Genomic DNA, 26,434 nt, shown 5'->3' with positions numbered 1-26,434 from the left:
GAAAACCATCAGGATGTATTTATTTATTTCTGAACAAAACTTTTCACCATATGTTGTTACGGATACATTGCTTCATGTATGAGTCTATTTTTGAACAGTTTTGTTGAAATGTTGTTAACACATTGTACACAACGTTTAAGGTCATAAATTAACTTTTATTCAATAGCAGTGTCCTTCGTGCTCAGACCTTTAAACTTGGAAAAACCAGCCTGCCATAAAAAAGTCAAATGTAACAGAGACATTAGTAAAGAAATCTAATCTAATGGTAGTATTAGGATGTAATTGATGAAATTACAAATCAATCATCAATAATCTAGAATCTACCAGTTTTAAAAAGGTTGCGTCGACAAATACCAAAAATAATAATGTTCTTGTCTTCCTTTGATTTTTTAATTATCAAATGTTATTACCAAATCTAAACAATCTTTCAATAACTTGTTTGTAACAGTGTTTATTCACATACGGCTAGATTGACAAAAATCCTTTTTCTCCAATTCTATTTTATATTATTTTATTTTATTTTATATTATTTTATTTTTCTTTATTATTTGCTGCAATTCTATCTGAACAAAATTAATCATATCGCAAATATTTCTAAGTAAAAACATATTTTTTCCAGAATATGAACGATGATCCAAAAAACTTGTGAAAGCAACGACGCCGCTTAAGATCAATTTTAGGGTGATAGCCACGACAAGTACTAATAACAGATTTATTTTTACCGTAATTGACGAATTTTCTCGCTTCCCTTTCGCCTTTTTATGCTCAGATGTAGGTGCCTAAACTGTGATTAAACATCTCAATAACTTATTCATGACATTCGGTGTGGCTCTCAACATACACATACACCAAGGACAATCCTTCCTTTCTACTGGATCACAAGATATCTTACTAACTCGAAGCATTGGTACAAGCTGAACGCTGTTCTACAACCCGCAAGGCACTAAACAAGGGGGAGCTTCGAAAACGAGATAAAGAATGTGACTATTTGAAAACACAAACTCACATGATACATCCGTGTTGCTGTTCAACTCTTACATTTTCCTAATAACTTTAAATAAAAGAGCATTTTTACAATACTTTTTAAGAAATTATATTAATTTAATCTCCAGAATAAGGTTAAGCATTATCATAATAATTTATGGACATACTATTTTTTTTTTCGGCTTCAGCAGATGCAAATATTATTTATATTTTAATTATTTATTGTCATTTTTTATTTAAAGGATTTTTTACCACGTTCACATTTTATTTGTTAAATTTAAAAATTAGAAGTCAAAAATTCATCTCAAAATTTTTGATTTATTTAAAAAAAAAACCTGCTTTCGACAGATCAGATCAGACCTATTAGGTGGTTTAAATTGACCATACATATATGAAATACACTTCACAACTATTCTTAGAGATCCTAACAGTGATCATAAAAAAAAAATCTGTAATGAAAGTACTTAACACGTTCTATATAAATGACTTGAGGAAATTAGACATACCGGAATCAGTTGACTGCTAGGTACTAATTTACTCCCCCTTTCTTGTACAATTTATTAAGAAATCCGTCTTTCCTCAATTGTCTGCCTCCTAAGTGTTCGTGACGTCATATATTACGTGACCTGAGGGTTTTAAAATTAAGATTCGAGCTAATCATAATTATTATAGACTTTTTTCTTGTTAAGTTTTGCTAATCTAAGGACTAGAATAACTAAAGGCAATACACTTGATATAGGTGATACATCACATGCAAATATGTTAGTGATGATGTAATAATTAAGTTTGTCTTTGTCTTTGGCGCAAAATCAAATTAAAATTCACGAAACATCACCTGAACTACTCAACAACTAGTAGATAATTGGTCTGTGAAATTCGACGCCTTAGAAATGCATCCCAGGTGGGCGTAAGCTACATACTGAAGTGTTGATAGTTGGATGCTGATCAATAATCTAAAATTTGTCTACTAATGATATACCATCATGAAAGTTCCACCTTGTGATTTGGAGAGTCTCTTAAATTCGCTTAATTATTTATAATTAATACAGGGTGTCCCATAAATTAGGCATTAGTGGTGAAACTCGTCGTTGACTTGTTTTGGAAATAATTATTTTCTAAAATTAAGACCTCAGCTTAAAAGATAAACTGTAAATAAACATAAAGAAAAAATACTAAGAGAATTGGCGATTTGTACACTAACTTTATGTAATGTTATTAGAAATAGTACTGACAAGTTTTTGAAATTTCCAATATACTACTACGCTGATATAATACTAAAGAATTTAGTGTATTTCATTTATTAAAATAAGAGATATTCGATGTTAATGTGTTGTTTACGTGTTATTATAACTCATAATATCCATATTTATCAACAATCCATACCGTAACCAATATATACATTAAACATCACAGATTTAACTTGGTACTTGCACGATGTGAATTATCCATTCATTCCGTACATAAGACGGATTAAATTAAACCTAAAGCATCTATTCAAATTGAGATTATCAACGATTCCATTCACATCAGCACCTAATGCAGGTTTATTAGAGCAAAAAGTAATCGTTTTGTCTATTTCATGCTTGCCGTAGTCAACCACGCGAATTAAACGTGGAAATAGGTTGTTTTACATGCAGAAAGCCCAACAGATATACTTAATTGGTTTTATTCAATTTTCAACTTGTTTGTACTACAACTTTGGATGACTAGAAATAAATACAGGAAATTACATTAATTTGCAAATTTAATTATGGGTACCGCCCTACAAACATTTACTACATAAACATTTGGATCATTTGATCGTATGGAACGTTAATGGATTAATAGGTGCACTTTTTGGATTTTTATTTTCCAAATCAAGTTAATTATTAGTATCGCAAATTTCAACTAGATTAAAATTAAAAAAAAAATAACATAAAAGGAAGTCACAATATTGAACCAATTAACATTTTGCCTCAGTAACGGATCCACCAAATTTAGAATTGGAATGTTTTCATCTTTCAACTTGTATGTGGTTGTGCTGGGTTAATGGTTATTATTTTTCAGGAATTCGAAGCAATTGATAATTGGCCGAAAAAAGTGTATCGGGTTGAAAGGAGAAACAAAGCCATTTTTTTCAATTTTTTATTTATTTCCTTTGTTAGCCCTCGGCTAACTTTCTCGGATACAAAATATTTCTGTTGTAGATTTTAAATCAACACTAAAAACCGACTGGAGAAACCTTTTTACGTGCCACGATATAATATATTTTATTTCCCTTTTAAATATTTACACTTTTCATTTCAACAAATCAAATTAATTATTAATATTACCGTAAATTTCAACTTGAGTGAAATTAAAAAATAAAACAACATCAACTACCAAAAAAAAAGAAATAAATACATTGCACCAATTCACATATCATCTAACACTGCCCTCAAAATCAATGAGTTGAACGAAGATCAAATTGCTTCCTCAAGTATCGCATCCACCAAATTTAGAATTGAAATATTTCTTTTTTCATCGATGAAGAGGCGGTGGTGGCGGTTAACGGTTCTTTTTGCACCATTGTCACTGTAAACAGAAATTCAAAGTAATTGATCATTGCTGGGAAAAGTCTATCGAGCTGAGAGGGGAAACAAAAGCATTTTTTTTCAAATTTTTTATTTGTTTTCTTTGTTAGCCCTCGTATTTAAATAAACAGACTTTCTCGGATACAAAATATTTTCGTAGCTTTTAAATCAACACTAAAAAACGACCGGGAAAACCTGTTTACACGCTACGAATATATATTTTATTTGCCTTTTTATAAAATTTCAATTTATATTTTATTCGTATAGACAAAACGATGGCAACAATAGATTATTTTATATTATTTTTCTTTATTTAAAATTCTTATTTACATTTTAATCACGAAAATGATAACACACAATATACAATATTTTGTTGCGACTCGAATCAAATCATATAAAACATTTAAACAGCGGTGTTTCGAGAGCTACCTGAAATTTATTGGCATATAACTGAGAACCCCCTATTTTAAAGTGGTGTCATCGCTAGGAGATCGGCTGAAATCCATACCCATCCAGACACATTCACATTGCGACGCAACACAGCGTATTGAATATGGTTCATACATTGTTATAAGAGGGGTTGGTTGGTGATGGCACGTATGCAATTATCCAATAATAAATTACCTATCGTTGTTGCCAACAGACTGTATAATATCATAGTTCACTTGATAGATGTTGCCGTTATGTGGATTAATTTCGCCAGACAGCCGAACTACGTTGTAATGCATGCAAACACAGAAGCAGTCGCTAATAAAACAAGTGTCTGAAAAATTTATAGGAAACGATCGACGAAACTATTTTCTAATATCCCTGTGTGAATGGTATTTATTGGTGTATTTATCATAAATTCAACACGCTATGTTTAATTTAGTAGATGTAATTATTCATAGATATTGGAATAGTAGAAATGAGAATCGATTTGTTATAATCAATAATGTGGATATTTAGTTTACTATTTATAATATTAATAATAAACAACTATGTTTTATACGTGCACTGGTGGCAACTATATTATAAATGTGAGCTGCCCTACTTGAATTTGATCCCAATACCTAATAATAATAATGTTTTTTATTTTTTCTATTATTGTTATGTTGACTGATCAATCTAATTTTATTCTTTAAAAAATTGCATACTTTTTTATTTTTCAATGGAGAAAATTATAGCAACTATGGTGAAACTATAAGAAAAATTGTAAGTCAAACCTAGAGAAATAAGAAGAGATAGTTACAAGTTTACGGTTAAATAAAGTAATCGCTTCTCGTATTATTAAAAAATTTAGAGAGTGCAGTCAAATGGTAACTACTAAAATTTTTGGAGGAGTTCAAAAAAAGGGAAAATCGATAACTGGATAATACGAATGTCAAAAAATAGTACAATATTATCGTCAACTGAAATTAAAGCAGTAGTTCAAGGACTGTGAGAAAATAGTTAGTGGATGGGGGTTAGTTTGTCCCAAGACCTTCAAGAAAAACTCTGATTGCTACTAAAAATGTGAACGTCCAATTTCGACTTGCTTAGGATCACATTCGCTGGACCACAGAGAAACTTTTACTGACAAGTTTAAATTTAATTTATAAAAATAGATGGTTTTACTAATGTTAGATATTCTACCGGAACAAAACCACACAAAAATATGTTATACTGACAATGAAATATAGTGGCGGTACAATTATGTAATGGGAATGCTTCAATGCTTCTGGCATAGACTGATTTAGATACAGAGAGATATATTAAACAACATTTGCGTCCATATATTGAAGAAATGATGCTCAAACAACAACTCAACTTAACATTGCTGGTCGTTTTTCTAAGTCTATATCGTGTAGGAACATTAAGTACAGATCGCTGTAGAAAAAATTTGATGGTTTTGAAAATACTAGATTTATTTAATTTCAATTGACTACAAATATCTGCTTGTTTAACTTCAGCCTTTTACTTTGATATTATAAACTACTTTAGCAGTAGATTAAATGAACCTCACGATGCATCTTTTAAAATCAAATACATTTATTATTAATATTTTGTATTTGTTTCTCTATTTTTTCTCGGTCCCAGCAGGCAATTTTCGTAAATATTTCAGAGATATTACAATTCTGTTTGCTTCAATAGATTTAAAAAAAATGAACTTAAAAACTAGATTTCGACTATATCAATATTTGCTACCCAATTTTTATTAATTAACACAGTTTTAGTTTAGTTTAATATACAGTTACACATTAATCTTAACTATATGATTGAAATTCATTTTATAATAAATATTTTTATAAAACGAAAACGAGAATGTTAATTCTCTTTTGTAACAACTCTTTGACACGTAAATAATGGAAAATGCGTTATTTATTTATTTTTTATTTTACAGTGTGAAATTTATACTTGTATTGCCAATGTGTATGATGAATATTTTACTACTTTTATAAGTAATTTACGGTTAAATATCAATATAACTATATCTAATTTATATTTAAACTAGACAATGTTTTAGTTTTTGAAAAATATCGATTGAGTCCTACTACATATACTGTAGTATAAACTTAAAAGAATCAGAGCAATATTTAAATAAATTAAGTTCAAGTAAAATTAACCTTAAAAATTTCCCATACATTGAAAATTGAAAGTGACGTGGTTTAGCACGGACTTTAGTAATTAATCCTTCTGTAGAAACCTAAATGAACTTAAATATAATGAAGGAGGGTGCCAGTAACCCTTAATATTGATACCTTTCCCCCATTAAACCACTAAATACAAATACTAACAGAAATTCGAATATTTGCCATAATATACCATAATGAAAATGTTGTGTGTATACTTTTGCATAGTATAAGTTGCACACTACCGGTTTATTCAATAGATGGTATTTGGTGGCAAGAACTATTCCATTCAGGCATTGTTTTCGAATAAACTCAATTGTAATATCTTTGTCTTATCTTTGTGGTATCTGGAAAGTCTAGGTCTATTCTAGGCAAACTTTAGACATAACTATCAGCACTGGAAACTCCAAGATAAGGGAAATCCGACCCGCCACTTTGGAAGTTCGAGGAGATGCATAAATAATATTCATTCGGTTATTTTTTTCCATTATTTTAATACAGCGCATCTAGTTTTATATTTATAAATATCATTAAACTTTAACGGTAAACAAGATAAAAATGACAGCAATTAAATATCTCAACTTGGGATTAAACTAATAGATACAATTTAATTAATTACTAAACAGATTAATCAATAGTGCATCTAATAGAGGATGACATAAATCAAATAGTGCATATTAAATTAGCTTAAACTGATTATTATGCTCAAAATCACCCTTAAAAAACTTACAGTAAATAGTTTTGTTTCACCAATATGGATGTTGAAAATGTAACATTAAATTATGAAAATTATGTCCACAAAAGCAAGTTTTAATTACTTTAATTCATTTCTTTAAAACATTTTTATTGTTCTGTGATGAAATAATATTAAACATGAAAAATCGTTTAACATTTTAAGAAATTTGACCTATTTAATCTTTTTTGTATTGCCTGAATTTTTAGCAAATCAATACTCAATACGCCCTCCGTATTTTTAATTTAAGATAAAGCATATTGATCAAAGCTTGAAAAACTGTTTCAGACAACCTAAATGATGTACCTGAGATTGCAAATTTTAATTTATTTTATGAATTTTAAAACTCGATAATAAATTGGTTTTGAATGAGGTATTTAATTGTTTTGTGTTGGCACATCCGTCATTTTTTGAATTTTGAATAATTGTAATAAAATTATTTTATCCATTTATTTCAAAAATATTAATTGAATTGCAAAAAACATTATTTTGAATTACCATTTTTTTAATTTAATTATTAATTTCCTAGGAAATAAATTAATTTTTTTTTCAATTATTTACAAGTGTGATACTTGGCGTATTAGAGAATTCTATTAATTTTTAATATTTCGTTTTTATACAATACAATTTTTTTTCTCTGGAAAACATTTAATAATTTCTTAAATTTTTTTATGATTTTGTTATACCTATATAATTTATAAAAAAATACCTTAAATATTCTATTAAAAGGTATAGTAAAGGTATAGTACAGTCCGATTTGTCACGGAATGCCCCGAATTGTTTGTTATTAATCAACTTAACTTAATGCATTAAGAAAAATTCTAAAAAGAATATTAATGATTTATAACATCGTTATCGATGTTGTGTCAGTATATATTGAATTGTATATAATTTTTTTCCAGATATTTGTCATGCTTTGTAGAAAACTCGTCAAAAGGTCTTTATCTGTAAATTTATAGAAGTGTCACCTTAAGAAACATTTATCATAATTATATTTATGGGGGCTGTTACATTTGTACAAATACTAAATGTAACTTTGTCATCAATCTTACATTTCTTTTAAAAAAGCTTTACTTTTTATTAAAAAATATCATTTATATCATTCAAACAAAAAATATACTGAAAAACTACCCCCTGCCCGATAAAAATCGTTTTGTTTTATAATTGAATCAGTTAATGCATAAAATGAATATGTCCACTTTTTACAGAAATTAAACATGTCTTGCTACTTTAAACCGTACAAGAGCGGTAGTATACAAGTAGTACAGGAACACAATACGTCCAGTTCATGTTCATTTTTTGGGTACATAACATATATGCGTAATGTTATTTCGGACCAACTGAATTAAAAAAAATTGGCATATTAATTCAAACATAGAGTGCAAAAGAAAAACAGTAAGTAAAATTTCAAAATATCAAAATTGGTCTTACCATTAAATGAGCTTGTACTGGAAAAACTATAAAATAGGTTAGTGTTTTTCAATATAATAGAATTTTTTTTAGAAAAAACTAAGAATCAATTTTAAAAAATATTTTTTTTTTCCATTTCTTCATATCTAGAACATGGTTCACTTCACATCTTTAACATCTGCAACTATTAAGAAACGTTAAATCAATAAAGTGATCATTGAAGAAATTTTTACCAACTACAATTTTAACAGTAACATAAACTAAACAATTATAACTACTAGTTATTAAGGTTTGAATTGTGTGAGCTTTGTGAATTACCTGGATTTCTGTACTTACATCAAGTTTGTCTTTGCAGGTCTGCCTTCGATGAGAGATAGTCTGACAAATCCGATACACGTTTACGAGGGCGAAGACGCCCTAGTTACGTGTGTGGTGAGAGATATTGGGAAAAATACGGTAATGTGGAAGAAAGAGGATCGCGAACGGCACAGCATGAGGGTGCTGACAGCGGGTGCGACGAGAGTGACTGCTGATAAGAGGTTCGCAGTCCTCCATGACACAGGTATGTGGGGAAAGGATTTTTCGCTTTCTTTGATTACCGCGTAGCTCACTGATAACGATGAATGCAACCGTAAAGGCGACAATAGCAAACTTAGGATTGGTGAGGAATTCTGATTTTAAATTAACGCACTTCTGAATAAATTATTAGACAATATTATAAAAAAAATTATATAGTTAATTTTAAATAAACGATTAATCTTGTAATGTACAGCTTAATCAAAAATATGAGACCCCATAAATATCTGTTTTAAAAGCCAAAATTGAACTAAAAATGCTTTTAATTGTTGTTTTTATTTATTTTTGTTAAAATTTGGTGGGTCTACCTCCCGCCTTGATTACTGTAACAATTTTTCTAAGAAAGCTTCTCACTAAAACCCAAAGATTTTCAATTGGATTGAGATCTGGCGATTGGATACACCATACTATCAACTTAATTTGATTTCTGTTAAACCATTGGTGATAGTTGACATGTGAGTTAGAGCATTATCTTATTGTAAATATGTTTTCTTCAGATTTGTGTCTCCATAGATTTTTGTTGAAATTGTTATAAATTAGTTTCCAGTACCGACATATACATTTGTTAATTACACACATTTAAAACTATATATAAATGAAAAATAGAGTCTTTGACTTTGAAATTTGACTTGTCAAACCATGCAATGTTTATCCAATGAAACTTTGCTCTTAGAAAACCATGGTGTCTTTCAGACCTTACATTCTTATATACCTCTTTTCCATGTCTTCTCCTAAGAATTGTGGCGCTCACTAGTCCATCCTATAAATAACGAATCAGCTAAATCGGTTTTTTGCTTTATTTTGTGGTCCTGTTGTTCTGATGACACAAAACGTTTTATAATACTTTAAGTAGTGAGTCCAATTATATTACTTCGTATTTTTAGTAATATCATTTAATAATTATATTGTTGAAATATAAAATTTATACCATAGTTTACGGTAGACAAAAGTCGTGCTAATACTGGACTGGGCCAAGTAAGATTCGTCCAACTTTTTTAATAGTTTAAGAAATAATATCAATCATGATATGAGGTTCTAGAGAATTATTAGATATCGTACCCATGACCATGACTTATTCAATTGATTACAAAATTTTAACACTTCTCAGCAAAAAAGTAAATTTAAATTTAAGTTATAATAATTACATCATAATCTATTTAAAAGGAATGTCAAAATAATCTACATCTCATTTTTAATGTTGCCACGTACATTAACAAGGACGTGATATCAAACTATAATCAAAATTGTAAGATAAATTACATATAAATATATATCACATAATTGAAACATTACAAAAGTAAAAAAATAACCTTCGAGCAGTATAACTAGAAAGAGATACTTTCTTTTAAGCAAAATATGTTCTTTAATATTGGAAGAAGTATCTTCATTAATTTCGAACTAATTAAAATAAAACAAATATTTCATGAATATTTATTGAAAGAAAGAAATATTTTTTCATTTGATATTTACATTTTTGAGTCTATCTGATCTGATCTAATCCGCCATTTAAGATACATCCTGTATATATTTAATATATATGTTCCTAGTTATTATAATAATAAGTTATTATTTTTTTACCATTACTTATACTAATATTAATAAAAATATATTACACAACCTGAATTTTATAAAAATAAAGGTAAATGATTAAATTTTAAATTATACTTAAAAATATAAAATTAAAACGCAGTAAATATTTAATGCATCAGTATTTAATTATTATAGCTTTCATAAAAATATCAGTTGTTAGCTCCTGGAAAATTATTTTTATTAAAATAAAGTTTGATAATTTTTTTATTCATTTAAAGTTGCCCAACTCATGAACACATTCCTTTCATATATTAATATTGACTATTTATTTACTCCTTTATTTAATGTAGAATTCGAGATTCCAAAGAATGGCCAGTGAAAATATAACGAAACAAAATGTGCCTTATTTGAATTTTAAATTGGACTCACAGTCATCTTTGTATGCAGAAATAAAGTAAGCCGAGGGCTTATATTTTCGATCAGTATATAAATGGGCAATAAACATAAAAATAATGTAAAAATTCTGAACGCAATAGCGTTGCTATTATTTTATTCAAAAATGTGTGGAAAAGTTTATATTTATGACCCTCAATATAATAATATGTTAAAAATACTGAGGTCCATGTGTGTTTATACATCCGGATATTTAATTTATAACCAATAAATAATTATAGTACTTAACTCGTCTAATTCAATAACACAGAGTGGAATATCGGAAAAAATGCCATTATATTTTACCCCCATGTAAGTGAATTAGACGAGTTCTCTGCAGTAAAATTCCAATTGCCGCCGTGTTGTTTTTTTATCACTGTGATAAACTGAGATTTAATTTTAGATAGAAAAGACGGACGGGAAAAAACTATATCGGAAAATTTGCAATTGAACTTTTAATAACGAAGTTGAGTGCAGAGAGCGATATCTTTCGTGGCGGATAGGCCATAATAATAACTTGCTGAAAAGTTTACGCTTAGTTACTCGGAATTTTTTGTGCATTAAATTAGAACATATCTGCGGCGTCTTTTAAAAAATCTTTAGACGTGTGAACGGCGTAACGACCTGTGATTTAATTTTTTACATTCAAATTTTAATTAATTTTTTTATTTACAATACATTTTTATGAACATTCTATTCAATTACGAATAAAAATAATTAACACATTTAACGTCACAACATGTTATCTTTAGAAAATACCTATTTTAAATTTACTTTTCATTTACAAGTACGTAATTAAAGACTTCTTTAATTTAAATAATGAACCTTAATTATTTTTAAAATGTATATTAAATAACAAATATAACATTTTTAACTTCCATTAAGAAGTTTGTTGTAAATGAAAATTTTTAGAGTGGAACTGGAAATTTAATGAACGTTATCAAAATTGATTTAAAAGGAATATTACAAAAGTTTTCCCAAGGAAAGTGTTTGTTATTTTGAAAATTATAATTATAATTATTATATTAATTATAAGATAAAATAATTATTAATATACTGAAGAAACTTACGTTTCATATTTTTATGAAATAAATAAAAGTTCATAAATTGCCTTCAAAATTATTCAGTATTAATCAGCAAAATTAATGAATAAAAAATTAGACAACACAAAATTAATAAACCACTTACAGCATAGAAATATTAAATCAAATTGTTCATTTCTCTTTATATCTAACTTATTAGTACATATTATTTTGTATTATTAAAACTCATTATTAGAACCTTCTGCCATTAAATCGGCCAAATTCATTTTAATTTATACGAAAGACCTAAATCTGCATTTCATTTTTAATAATCGCTAAATTAAAAAGACAATGTAAAAGTTACGTAATAACTTCGTTTTTTTATCTGTAATATCTCTTAGGAAGGCCGACAAAATGCTTTATTTGAAAACTTTCAGTAGTACGGAGGTTCATAATGGCCTGAATTCCAATATTTCAGGAATTTATATTGCATTCTATTTACTTCCGATAAATGATCTTTACATTCTTCTCTTACCATTTCTTAATAATTTATGTACACCTTTAAATTAAACATAATTCGGGTAGAACAATATTAATGACAGAAAAAATAAGATAAAACAATTGTGAATCTAATTATTAATTAAAATATAATATATAATGGAATTTTCATCGTTTATTAAAGCAATTTTCATACAAATAACCTGATTTCTTCCTGGAAAAATTAAATCCTTGGAGCCATGATTTTTACTTTTTACTACGCGGCATCCTTATAAATGTTTATTCACAATTTACATTTAGATTGCCAGTTTTGTCGTCTTAAATTAAGTTGTTAACAATAACAACTGTTTTTTAGATGGTTAAATTCGACTGGCTAAATTGAATGGAATTAAAAAGGGGTTTTTGAAATAAATAAACCCCATCAGCCTTTTGTGTAACCATTCGATAATAAACCACAATGGGTAATATAGTTTATTTTGATATATTTATTTGATATTAAATATTAAATTAAATTAAACAATCATTTTTACGAAAAAACATTATTTTATTCTTTCTATAGTGAATTGCAGTATTAAGTTTTGAGGTGGAAATAAACTCTGTAAAATAATACAGAAACGTATTTCTTATTGCAGTGAAGCACCCAACTCACGGGACGTATAAAGCACAGTAACATCGCACTGAAATTGAAATTGAATTTTTTATGCAGATGGACGTCATTATTTCAGTTTTCATCGGGTCTATATACAGAAAACTTAAATAAACAACAAGCTGGACAACATAAGTATGATATAGCTGGATCACGGATTGTGTTTGTGAAGATGTAAATAATAAATAATACGGTTTATAAAGACTACTGTTCTTGATATATATAATAAAGTTTTTTCTATAATGTCAATTTTTACTAGTAATTATTGTTTCACAAAATGTATCCAAAGAGGTTTAGATTGAAGTCTCAAATATCATATTGTTTTGCCTTTCATTTTGTTGATTTTTGTTTTCATTAATTCAATCAATAGAATCATTATTTGCTTTAATGTCGCTTCAAAATTGTCTGCATAAAGATAAGTCACATTATGGATGTAATGATGCATTGTGGTGAAAAATGGTACCTTGAAAAGTTCATAATTTATTAACTAATAAATGGAAATTGGAAATTCTTTGAATATTCATCTTGTTGAATCCATACACAGAACAAGTGATGTGAATTCAAATATATAAAAATTATTTTACATTTTTGTGTAGATGTCATAAACATTACCAAACCTGACAAATAATAGTTATGATTTGCTAACTTTGCCTGAGACAACTTCTTCAAAGTTATAAGTACCCGACCTGACGTATAGGTGGCGGTTTAAAAAAAATACTTTCAAAAATATTAACCTAAAAGAGCTTAAATCTGAAGTTTCTAGGGGCTATATTAATTAGTATAAAGTTGACAGCCACAAAATGTAATCATGCCCGGTGAATTTTGAGAACACAGTAAAACTTCCATCTTTATATTATTCAATAGATTCATTGGAAAGGTTCCAATTCAATCAATATCAAAAAAGGTTGAATTTTACGCTGGTGCAGTCTTTTAAAACAATGAAATATTAAAAAATAGGCAGTATGATCCAGAAAAGGTTAAACAATTCCACAAAATGGTATGATCGTATTGGCCTAATTTTTGTACATGAAAAAGTTGTACTCACTACTGAACTAAAACGTCTCGAGGATATTTCAGTAAAAAAATATGAGGCCACCAATTCATACATGAAACGAAAAACGAGTCAAAACAATGAATTAAAAGAGAAGAACCGCCTCCCATGAAGACAAGAACAATTACATCTTCTGGAAAGGTCTATTTTTTGGCATACACATGGGGTAATTTTAATTGATTATTTCCAATGAATTAGGGTTTAATTTGCTTCTTCATACACTATATTCACCAAATTTAGGTGTGCTAGACATTTTTCTGTAACTAGACATTGTGAAACTCAAAACGGAATAATTTCTGTTCTGTATTTAAAGACAATGAAGCAAACGATTTAAAGATTTAATACATGAAAAATATTGTTCTTAAAAACACAAAACACAATGTGATTGTTGCCTTTGGCATCTCAATTAACTAATACTATAATATAATAAAATACTATAATCGAAATATAGGACATCCACAGTTTATTTATTTAGATACGTCCACTGCACTCTGTACTACAGTGACAAAGCATCAATTTTAATTTTCAGACATACAGATTGATTTTATTAACAAATGTGGAAATAATACTGGAATAAGAATATATAATATATGGAATTTGAACACAAAATATGATTTAAAAGCTATAAATGTGCAAAATTGAATTTAAGGCAAACTAAAGTGCTTCGTTTTTAATTGATGAAGATATCTCCATTGTCACATAATATACCATGTTTAGTTATTAGTTGAGCTATTAGAACTAATAAACTAAAATAAAGATAAATAAAAAACTAGAAGTATCTTTAACTAAATTATATAACTTATATAAAATTAGCACAGTTTATATGTGTTAATTTATTAATTATTTTAAAGTATTTTTTAAAAGTATTATTTTCCTGTTGGTAAATTTGAAACTATTATCTATCATAAAATGACATTCATAACTAAGTGGGACAATTTAGCCAAATAGTTTATGACAATGAGACACTTGAACGTATATTTAAAAGTATAAATATTCAAATTGCATAAGGGAAAATCAGTTAATTAATATCAAATCAAATAATCCTTAATTAAATTTAAATTAATTAAAAGGTGATGTAGATAATTGTGGCTTTTATTTCAGATGAAAAACCGATTCCATCAGGTGGTGATGTATGGGTTCTTCTAATAAAAAGTCCGAAGCCGACGGACTCCGGAATATATGTGTGCGAAGTAAATAGCAACCCCATCGTACGGAGTTTTCATAAACTAAGTGGTAAGCATCTGTATTCCAGTGTGAAGAAGTGAGCTATAACTGTGTATATTTTATTATCGTAGTATTCTTTCAACGTAAATTTTACATTCCGATACTATAACTGTTTTTGTTGGCATTACAAACTACTCATTTCAATATTTATATATATATATATATATATATATATATATATATATATATATATATATAAATTCGTCTTATGTTACAATAAAATAAGAATATTATTAAATTCTAAATAAATTTCGTCTTATGTTAAAAAATAGTTTGTGTAAAATTGTCACTTATTAATGTGTGTATATATATATATATATATATATATATATATATATATATATATATATATATATTGGTATGAGAAATAATTTCTGAAAACAAATTTATAAATCACAATTTAACATCAAGTTTTATGCAAATATTTTTTATTATACATAATTTAAGACTTTTTCATTCAAATGAAATATAAGGCCAGCAATATTTGCTTTTTTACAGTTTTATCCAAATCAATGCTACCACCAAATAACACCACTGAGGCTCCCTTCGATGATGTCAAACCTCAAAGTTTCAATAGCAGAAATCATAATTACACAGATTGTTGTATTGCGCAAAATGTCTCTTTGCCATGCTTAGGGTTCTGCAACATTCAAAGCATATTGGAAGGTAATATAAAAGAAATATATTGAATTTGAAAAACACAAGTTGTAATAAATCTTTACAGGTAGTACTGGTCAAGATCCAGAAAACTGCGAATCGGACTTCCCATCGATAGTTAAATGTATGGCTGACGGTAGAAATCATGTTCCTTGCTGCATACAAGAAAGAGTGCCTGATATTTGCCAGGACGTGTGCAGGGGCGAATACACCGCTATCACTGATAATATTAAGACCCATTTTTCTTGTTCAGCCTATACGGAACAGACATTAGCTTGCATAGTGGAAGGCATTGGTGTGTATTTGTATTATTGTTAATGAAAATATAATCTAAATCCTATACTATTTGTTCAGAACTATTGCCCAGCGCTCCAGAGAACGTAGAAGTGGAGGCGCTGACGGAGAAGTCGCTTATTGTTTCCTGGAGCTCTCCTGAGTCCAACAGTGACTCAGTAACAGAATATTCAATTAACGCGACATCGCTGAAGACATTTGATGACCATATTTTGGAGCCGATCGTCGCCAATAATAAAACATCAACATCGCACATGATTAACGTCAAAGTTCCTGGCAGCCAGTTTTCAACTGTATTAAATAATTTAGTGCCGTTCACTATGTACGAGGTTACCGTAACGGCACGCAACAGACACGGTTCTAGTCTACCCAGTTACAAAGTAAGAGAACTCACTAATTTTGTAAATATGATCATAACACATAAAAGTGGCCCCCCATTAAAGAATATTAATTAATTCTGATCCATTCGCTTCATTCGAAGCTGACCGATGAGAAGAAAAATTAATAAAAATAACAAAGAAAGAGGATTATGGATACTCTATTACTATCATCTAGGCAAAATCTCTACTGATTTCACACACTTCGCGTAGATAACCAATTTAATATGAATATCCATTCGCTTTATTCGAAGTTGACCGATGAGAAGACAAATTTATATAAATAACAAAGAAAGAGGATTATGTATACTCTATTACTATCATCTAGGCAAAAACTCTCCTGATTTCACACATTTTGCGTAGATAACCAATTTAATATGAATTTCTTTTTAGGTAAGATCTTTAACACTGACACCAGGCAAAATGAAGCAAACCAAAGTGGGTCAAGCTCCAGAACTTCCGGACATAAAATCATGTTGTACAAACAAGGGAATCGCACATAGTACTTGCGTCAACAAACTCTGTGACCCAGCTAAAACTGATACTGTCGAAATTACGGATATGATGATTTGCGCTCCGTGGGCATCAGATACCTTTAGTTGTTTGACGAACGGATTAGACCATACACCCTGTTGTAAAGCCAGAGGTCTTCCTGATATTTGTCAGGAATTATGCACAGGGAATGTTAGCAGTATTGATTTTAATTATTTTAAGTAAGTTATTAAATTGATTACACAGATAAAATGACCGAGGTAATTCTTCCAATCGATTACATTATACTTTAACATCTTGATAGAATTAGATATAAGTAACTTCATAGAGAAAATATTAAAAAATATATATTTTACATGTAATTTTTTTCCAAAATCAAATTAAGGAATTTATTATGATATACGATTTGATATTTTTAATTATTCATCGTGGTTAAATTTTATAACTTTTAGAAATGTGTTGTATAGTGTCTTATTTAATCCACATACACTTACAGATGTTTGAGGTACATGGGAGAATACACAAACTGCCTTCTACAAGGTTATGGCGTACTTCCAAGTGCTCCAACTCAGGTTCATATAAGTAATATAGAAACAGAATATGCAATTCTCCACTGGTCTCCTCCAAAAACCTTAGGAGATACAGTAACTCATTATAATGTACACATCAGAATGTTTGATTTAGACGACGGCGAATATAAAGAGATTTCTAAAGTAAGAAATCATATCTCTTCTGTAAATGGGTTATAATCATATTTAATTTGTAGGTTCATAGTCCTTTTGTATTAGAAGATCTTGAAAGTGATACGGATTACGAAGTTTACGTGGAAGCTGTAAACACTCATGGTACTGGTACTCCCAGTAGTAGACTAACATTCAGAACGGAGAGCAAGGTATGTATCATAAAAAATGCTACACTTACTTAATTTGCTGATATAACGTTCACACCTCAAATAAAAACTATGGTAAAATGTGTCTTTAAAATGTTCGCAAAAACTTGACTTTCCAAAAATATATAATTTTGCTTTGGTAAGCTATCGCGATTAAATATTTTGGTTTAATGATATTTTTTAATTATATCAGTTTTATAAATACACATAACCTTTATAATTTGACATTATTTAAAGTTTATTTCATTGTTAACATTTTCATGTATCACATTCATCTTCAAAATTTCTGTATAAATGGAAAACCAAATAATTCCAGCGGAATCTGAAAAGGTGCTCACAGTGGTAAACGATTTTTTAGAAAAAACAGACGTAAAAAGAGAAGAATCGGTTGCAACATACATATCTACTGAAAAAAAATTGTATGAAACAAAGGTTATAACGCTTACAGAAGATGTATTTGGAGTTTTTATGGCCGAAAATGGATCTTGTCAAACTGTGAAGCGATTTACCTGGACAAATCACAACAAAATTCAAGTATCTGTTATCAATTATGGAGCTCGAATAATTTCTATAAAAATGCCTGACCGAAATGGTAAATTAGAGGATATAGTGCTTGGGTTCTCTGATCTCGCAGGTTATATGTTTTATGCACATCAATATTTTGGAGCAACTATCGGTAGAGTATCTGATGTCATCAGGCATGGTACATTTGTGCTTGATAAAAAGCAATATTGGCTTTCGCAGAACATGGAGGGTCACAATTTTAACAGTGGTTTTGACTCAATAGATCGTGCAGTTTGGTCAGTTTATGTTAAGGGAAAAAAAGTAATAATGAGTCACATCTCCCCACATTTAGACAATGGTTTTCCGGGTGATTTATTAATTAGAGTTGCTTTTGAACTTTCAAATAAAAATGAATTTAACATTAATATGGAAGCACAAACTACTAGTCCCACAATCGTGAATTTGTCAAACCTAACATACTTTAACCTTGCTGGTCATCATGCTGGTCCAGATCAAATTTATAAACATGTATTGGCACTGAATTGTAACTGTTTTACACCCAAAATTAACGACTTACCCACTGGTGAAATTCTAAATGTTGTGTACACTAATTATGATTTTCAAATGCCTAAAGTATTAGGTCGCCGTATAGGGCTTCGTGCCAAAGATGGATATAATCAAAATTTGTGTGTAAATCGGGGTGTCGAGCAAGATATATGCTTTGTTGCAAGAGTCCTCCATCCGCCAAGTGGAAGAATGTTAGAAGTTTACAGTAATCAACCTGGAGTTAATTTTTCTACTGCAAATAATTTTGGTTTTGGTGAGCGATGGAATATTTCTCAGATTATGCCGAAACCAAAATCACAAACCAAAACACCAAACGAACTAGAAGAAAAACTGTTATTATTCGCTAAAATTCATGAGGAACTGTTTGATTCGTTAAAAATAGATAGAATGAGAAATTTCGAACAACTTCTAAATCTAATAGTAAAAATTGAGGTAAACGAAAATGTCGATCGCGCTAATTCTCGATTGAATCTGACAAAATTTGAAATTACTCCTCTTCAAAAGAATTATCTTAAATCTATTTATAACTTTGTTTCTAAAGAAGAATATCCGAGTTGTAGAAAATTACAAGATACTATCGGAAAACTTCTTTCAGTGGCTCATGTGATAAATGATGATACACCCGTCACAATATCAACTGAAGATGACACTAATAAAGAAAACAGAAAAATTCAAAATTTGAAAAAGAAACAAGAACATATAAACAAAGTACGAGAAAAACTTAAAGCTCGTTTAAATCACGTACCACCATGGTATAAAAATCCTGATCACATAATAGGAAAGGACGGTGCTAAATATAAAGCACATAGTGGCATTGCACTGCAATCACAAAACTATCCGGATGCAATAAATTTTCCAAATTTTCCTAATTGTGAGTTAAATCCAGGAGAAACTTACAGGCATAACATTACGTACAAACTTTGGATAAAGGCTGGAAATCCTCATAAATGGATGAAAAGAAATTTTCGTTAACTTTTCGTTTATCTGTGAATTTGATATAAATATAAATATTTAAATATGTCCGGTATTTTATTAGCTCATTTTTGAATAGTAACTGATCGCTATATTGTTAATTTTAATTCGAATGTGTTATATGAATCTCTTTAATTTTTTTCAGTTGCTAGAGGAGAAAATCGAAGAAGCATCTACATACAATGTTACAGCTTGCTGCGTTGAAGCTCAGCTAAGTAACGTTTGTTTGCCATTATGTTCTTATGATGCAAACATGAGCGATTTGAAGCTGCTCGCAGGTGTATGTAGTGTTGAATTTCACAAGCTTCTCAGATGTGGAGCAGGAGGTCGTAACCATGGAACATGTTGTACGCGACGTGGTGTTCCACCAAATTGTTTGTCTCTATGTTCAGGTGTCATAGTAGATAGTTTATTAAGTACTGCTACAACATGCATTCCATATATAGGAAATATAGCTCAATGTTTTGAAGAAGGTAAATATAAAAAAGTTGCAATTAAAATTATATATTAATATGATATTGATCTTTTCCAAACTGTAATCACAGTATATCTTATCTAAGGGCGCTAACTTTTTAGGAACTGGAATGCTACCTGGCCCCATTTCTGAATTACACGGAACTGTAGTTGATAAAAATACTATTATGCTAGAATGGGAACCACCAGTTGAGGGCACGAATGTAACCGATTATGTGATACACTACCAAAAAGTTGATAACACATCTATGCATGAAACTTTACTAAAACTAGATAACGTAAGTACACTTAACGAAAAACCACTTGAAAACAGAGTATTCTATTAGAAGCATGATTTAGACAAATTAAATTAAATTGTAAAAAATAAAAACCATGAGATGAGTCACACAACAAGTTAAACTTATGATATATTACAGCAAACTAATACCACTATGACGACTGCCACTATCACTGGCTTGGAAGAAAACCAAATGTATCATGTATTTGTAGTATCAAGAAACGAACACGGCACTTCTCTTCCGTCATCTATAATTGTGATAAAACTAGTCAAAACCAGTAAGTAATAGAACAATCAATAAAACTATTCATACTTATGTTTTCCAAATAGTTTTATTAATTTATTTTGATTGAAGTGTCTTAATAAGTCTAAGCAACGGCCTAAATTGACTAAGAAAATTTGTCTAATTAGCCCTTTTATTTCTCACAATCACTTAAGCACCCAAACTAACCATAAACATTTTGTTTGCAGATGAATGGGTAAATGCAGTTACTTCGCCTCCTCATTCTTTAGCCGTTGCAAGTCACAGTGCTACGTGGGTAACTATTACTTGGCAACCACCTGAATTTAGCCATCCCTCTCAACAAATAACTTATAGGTTCGAGTAGTCGTATAATTGTACAAGTATCAGTCTTATATGATTATAATACTTTCAGACTATACCATAAGTCAACTCAGGAAACTACTTACCACATCACTAATACAAGCGTAACATCACATATGATATCAGATTTGAATCCAAATACCCAATACATTGTATATGTCACAGCAATTACTGAGAAGGGAATGAGTATGCCTTCAGAAACATTGATTGCATGGACTGACCCTGCTTACCCCGCTTTCGTAGAGGTAAATGAATTTAAATACTAGCGTTGGAAACATGTTACTATTTAGATAATCTCATGTTGTGACAATAAAATATGTTTCTTCCAGCCTCCAACAGTTCATCCAATAAACCTTGTAATAGAAGGTAGCAGTATGACAATTCTTTGTATTGCTATGGGTACTCCAATGCCCACAATCTCTTTGTACTTATCTGGAAGACTTGTAAGACAAGAAACAACTAGACATATGGTAACTGTTGTGCATAATGTCACTCGAGACATGGATCAAATCTCTTGCTACGCCGATAACGGTTACGGAACACCCATGCAAGCGTCCAGAAAAATTACTATTAGTCGTAAGTGTGTTTATTTATTTTTATTAAACAAATACACAATGTATATTTGTTTAAAGATGGACCACATATACAAGCCAGCGGAATAACTATGGCACATATGGGCGACTCGGTAACGTTAGAGTGTCGCGTTGATGCTGAACCTGAACCAAAAATGATTTTCTGGAGAAACCATGAAGATAGAACACCAGTAATTCAAGGCGGAAAATATGATATATCGATATCTAAAATGAGAGACGAGGAAGAAAAGTACTTAATGCATCTCTCAATAAATAAAATCACGGACATGGACGTAGGAGAATATTATTGCCATGCTGAAAATGCTTTCGGTAATCTAAATCTATGTTAATCTCTGTTTAACTGAGCTCATTATTGTGACTAATATTTTAGGCAGTGCAACCCAACCTGTATCTGTGCGTATCCGTAATATTGCAGCAACCAACAACGTTACCCAGTGTTGTTTGGAACAAAACGTAACGAATTCATGCATGGATGCTTGCTCCTTCCATTTGGATATAGATGCCGTCATTGATAAGCCCGAATGCTTAAACGATTTCGATAAGCTAATGAAATGTGCTGCGGATGGTTCAGATCATAGAAACTGCTGCGCTCAGAATAATGTTCCTAGAAGATGCTTAGACTATTGTAGAGGTGAACCGATATTAAACAACAAAATGTGCGTCTTAAGCTACACCAAGCAAATAATGAGTTGTTTCCATGAGGGAAGGTTAGTAACAGCTGTTTATATTTCAACGCGCAATCTAATATTAAATTGGAATTACTTGTTACAGAGAAAAACTTCCAGGACCACCACAGAATGTACGCGTCGAATTTGTAGATGCTCATACAATAAAAATCCTTTGGGATCCTCCAGCCAAAAATCCCCATACTGTTGAACTATATCGTGTATTCTGGCGAAATATTGATAAGGCGGGTAAAAATGGTTTTAAGGGTGACACTTCCGACAACTTTTTGATTATTGGAAATCTTACGGATGGTTCAACATATGAGGCTGTAGTTAAAGCTGGTATGTAATTATTTTTAATTCTAACTTAAATTATAAATAATGTGGATGTCAATTTATTTAACAGGAAATCACAAAGGAACTTCCACTTTAACCGACCCTATTAAGTTCACAATGGGTGAAAAATACGTAACATCGTCAGCTAGTCACGGAGATGATGGAGGCCATGCTGGTGTCGTTATAGCCATTGTTTTAGCTTTACTTGTTGTAGCTAGTATTGTATGTGGTGCAATTTGGTTTGTGAAGACGAAGAAAATGCTAGGCATTAAAAATTCCAATGGTATTGCTTTCGAAAATCCTAGTTACCTCCGAGAAGTAAATATGGATCATATTCAGGTTAATTTTATAATTAAATTAAATATACACATTCGTATAAGAGTTATTTAATATTTTATACTAATATTTTTTATATTTAGGTACCGCAAAATCAAAGTGAGAATCCGTTAGTGTCAAACGGTGCGCCAAATGGAATAGCAGTATCAACTGCTTCTGGAGGAGCAGGTTGGAAGAATGAAGCACTTCACGTTCCAGCTACTTCTACTGAAGTAAATCCCACCCTCTATGAGGAATTAAAACTTGGTCAAGATGGAGCTGGATTCAAAAGATTAAAGCCTTAGTATGAGAGTGTTCTTGACGAAGGTCATGAGTCCAGATTTTAGATAAAAAATGATGACACATTGTCATAGTGATAGTAAAGTATAAAAAATTGTTCCAAAAATTATCCAAAATTATTGGGAAGGTTGTGGGCCAACAATACTTTATTCAGTTTCAATTTGAAACTTACAAAGTTACATTAATATTAATGTAATTTAAATTATAAAATTTAGGCATTCAAGTTAAAGGATTTTTTTTAAATATCTTACCCTAATTTTCGTCAAAAAACATTTATATTGTACAAGTAATTTATAAAACGCTGATAATTTTTGGAACATCGAAATATGTTGGTTTTAATATTTTATTTAATATTATTAATTTCATAATATTAAATAAATACCTCATTTAGTTAATTTATTAGCTTAGGTTATAAAAATGTGATTTATTTAATAAAAACTACACGTTATACTTGGGATAATGGATATAGTTATAATATGTCAATCTATGAAAAACACTCTAGAATATATCACGTTGCTAGAATAGTGTAGAACAAAAAAAAACTGCAAAACTGAATATAAGAAAAACAATCAAGAAATATAAAGAAAAGTGATAAAATGGATTATTTTGTATAATAGGCCTAATATTCAATAATTGTTTAGAAACGTTTAAGCAACTAAGAAATATTCCATTCCACATTCCGTCAGAATATATTACTGATTTTTGTAGGTGCAAGAAGAATATGGTTTTTATATTTCTAGATGGAGTTTTGAAGTCTAAAAAACAATATTAGTCTAGATTATCTATTATGATTTATACATTTTATATTACAGGCGCAAATAACCCTTTCTGCCGTTATTTTTACCCCAATAGCAATACTAAACATTTGCTCTTAAATTTGAATGAATTTTAAAATGAATGTCTACGTAAAATACGACTGCAAGGGCTAATGCCGGTTAAAGCCAATATTTAACGCAGTAACCGCTTTGTATATGTCAACGAATCCCTTCAAACTTTGATAACTACTCTTATATCAACAATATCTACCTGATTTCTAGTCGTTTACATAGTAAGAGATTTTTTTGAAATAAATATAATATCAGTCTTTGCAGTCAACTGCTGACTGAAATCTTATTTCAAAGAACTCTATAAATTACTAAAACCATGTTCTTTGTTAATACATGATGTGTAAAAGGTGAATGTCTAAAACGATTACACATCTTGTTAAGCTTAGGTGTTATTTTCTGTAAAATGTATATATTATGAACAAAATATATACATGATTTGTGCCTTCCACAAAAGTAATGTATAGTATATCTGATTTTAATAAATGTGTAGAGAACTTTTTAGATGTAATTTCTTTGTACATAATTTTTAACAATTTGTAAAATATATCACAACATAGATGATCTATAACAAATAGTGATAAAAATAAATATTACATCCCATATTGTTGTTTAATTTATCATTTACCCCAAATTTTAGTTTTTTATTTAATCATACCCGAAAAATAAGACTAATTTTATTTTAAATTAATATTTTAAAATAAGTAAAAGGTAATGGTAAATAATGATATTATAGTTGTTTAAAGAAAAATATTTTGAATAATTTCTTTGGCCAGAATTAAAACAAAACCCATGTTTTACGATGGGCTTCTTGGGAATCGCTAACGGGATCTTCAATTAAAACTCTTTAAAGAGTCAACAGTCAGTATATCATTAAGTTGACATCAGATGTAAAAAAGTAAAAACGTTGTAAAACGCGCTCTTTAGAATGTTGTTGAACGGACTTTACAAAGATATGAAAGGTAAAACTTTGCAATCATTTAATTATTTTTATTCAAAATTATTGATAACCATTAATCCCAATGTGTTAGAATTATGTTTAAAAAAATTAATCATAATTTGTTAAATTTGAGTTTTTGTATAAGTGCAATATAAATTATAAAATATTGTGTATTAAATTAAATCATTAACCAGTAACCCAAATGTATATTATCCGACAAATCTATTGTCGAAACCACCAGCCTCAAAGTTTGAAGGAGCTTGGTAATGACCTTAGAGAAAAATGACGAGCTATCGATCAGGAAGGAAGGGGATCCGACATTGAACTGATTGTAAAAATGTAACGGTTAATATTCTGTTTCTTACTTTTAATTAATTTCGTATTATTAATTTCCCAGGGAAATTTGTAATATTAGTTTTATTACTTGTATAAAAGTTTTTTCAGGAATTTTTATTATATTTATTATTTATTAAATCTTATTTTGATAATATATATGCAATATAATACCATTTATGTTCTAATTTTTGAAATAATTTAAATTATCAAAAGATGAACAGTGTATACTTACTACATATGTAACTACTTAATTTAAATTTCAAACATTCGCCGTCAGCGTTTTTGCTATGGCAACCAATTTAGATTTAATAAGATTAAGAGCTATGTTACGATGATACTCAGATATTTATATAATATTCGTATCTCTGAAGTCTGAATTTCTTTAGAAAATAATGTTCCGTAGTCCCAATCCAAATCTTTCGAGGCGTTGGACACCCGAAACCGCTCGCTCTTGACGATCGGAGTCATTCGGTTACTCCGTTATCAAATGAACTATTGGGCGAGTGTGGAACACTATTGACCATCCGCGTAACTTGGTTAATCGTACACCCGAATAATCGCGATGATCGTGCACGGATTTCCTGCTTCAATTTTACAATTTTAAAAAATGTTAACTATTAAAAAATATAAATTTAAACACAGTGAATTAGTTTTTGTTAACAGAGGACCTTTGCCTGTCCCCTAATATCGAACCTAATTAAATGCACGAGCGACCAATGAATTAGGGCAGTAGAAACCCTAAACAATGCAAAAAGCAAGTTGTAAAGAA

General features: G+C 29.6%; 2 protein-coding genes across 2 annotated transcripts in view; both read left to right on the top strand.

Moving 5' to 3' along the window:
- The window catches only part of LOC109608434 (Ig-like and fibronectin type-III domain-containing protein 2), a 154,271-nt gene extending 129,279 nt beyond the window's left edge, over positions 1 to 24,992 (top strand). The window contains exons 6-24 of the mRNA XM_049961238.1: positions 8,626 to 8,832; positions 15,127 to 15,258; positions 15,748 to 15,915; positions 15,974 to 16,201; positions 16,261 to 16,580; positions 16,971 to 17,290; positions 17,566 to 17,782; positions 17,836 to 17,961; positions 20,147 to 20,474; positions 20,578 to 20,753; positions 20,892 to 21,030; positions 21,224 to 21,350; positions 21,409 to 21,601; positions 21,686 to 21,932; positions 21,989 to 22,258; positions 22,320 to 22,656; positions 22,721 to 22,956; positions 23,021 to 23,289; positions 23,370 to 24,992. Coding sequence (XP_049817195.1) covers positions 8,626 to 8,832; positions 15,127 to 15,258; positions 15,748 to 15,915; positions 15,974 to 16,201; positions 16,261 to 16,580; positions 16,971 to 17,290; positions 17,566 to 17,782; positions 17,836 to 17,961; positions 20,147 to 20,474; positions 20,578 to 20,753; positions 20,892 to 21,030; positions 21,224 to 21,350; positions 21,409 to 21,601; positions 21,686 to 21,932; positions 21,989 to 22,258; positions 22,320 to 22,656; positions 22,721 to 22,956; positions 23,021 to 23,289; positions 23,370 to 23,570 — 4,241 coding nt within the window. The 3' untranslated portion in view covers positions 23,571 to 24,992. The remainder of the gene's footprint in view (positions 1 to 8,625; positions 8,833 to 15,126; positions 15,259 to 15,747; positions 15,916 to 15,973; positions 16,202 to 16,260; positions 16,581 to 16,970; positions 17,291 to 17,565; positions 17,783 to 17,835; positions 17,962 to 20,146; positions 20,475 to 20,577; positions 20,754 to 20,891; positions 21,031 to 21,223; positions 21,351 to 21,408; positions 21,602 to 21,685; positions 21,933 to 21,988; positions 22,259 to 22,319; positions 22,657 to 22,720; positions 22,957 to 23,020; positions 23,290 to 23,369) is intronic.
- LOC109608433 (galactose mutarotase) lies at positions 18,229 to 20,049 on the top strand. Its single transcript, XM_020024858.2, has one exon. The coding sequence runs from the start codon at positions 18,253 to 18,255 to the stop codon at positions 19,999 to 20,001; it is 1,749 nt and encodes a 582-aa protein (XP_019880417.2). The 5' UTR covers positions 18,229 to 18,252; the 3' UTR covers positions 20,002 to 20,049.
- Positions 24,993 to 26,434: the final 1,442 nt, after the last annotated feature.

This window comes from Aethina tumida, chromosome 1 (assembly GCF_024364675.1).
Source record: "Aethina tumida isolate Nest 87 chromosome 1, icAetTumi1.1, whole genome shotgun sequence".
Classification (NCBI taxonomy): domain Eukaryota; kingdom Metazoa; phylum Arthropoda; class Insecta; order Coleoptera; family Nitidulidae; genus Aethina; species Aethina tumida.
Note: the sequence above shows the minus strand (reverse complement) of the source record. Positions and strands in the feature narration are given on the sequence as shown.

Bases quoted from the DNA above. Each gene is read 5' to 3' on its own strand.
- LOC109608433 (XM_020024858.2), top strand. From the start codon at position 18,253: ATGGAAAACCAAATAATTCCAGCGGAATCTGAAAAGGTGCTCACAGTG.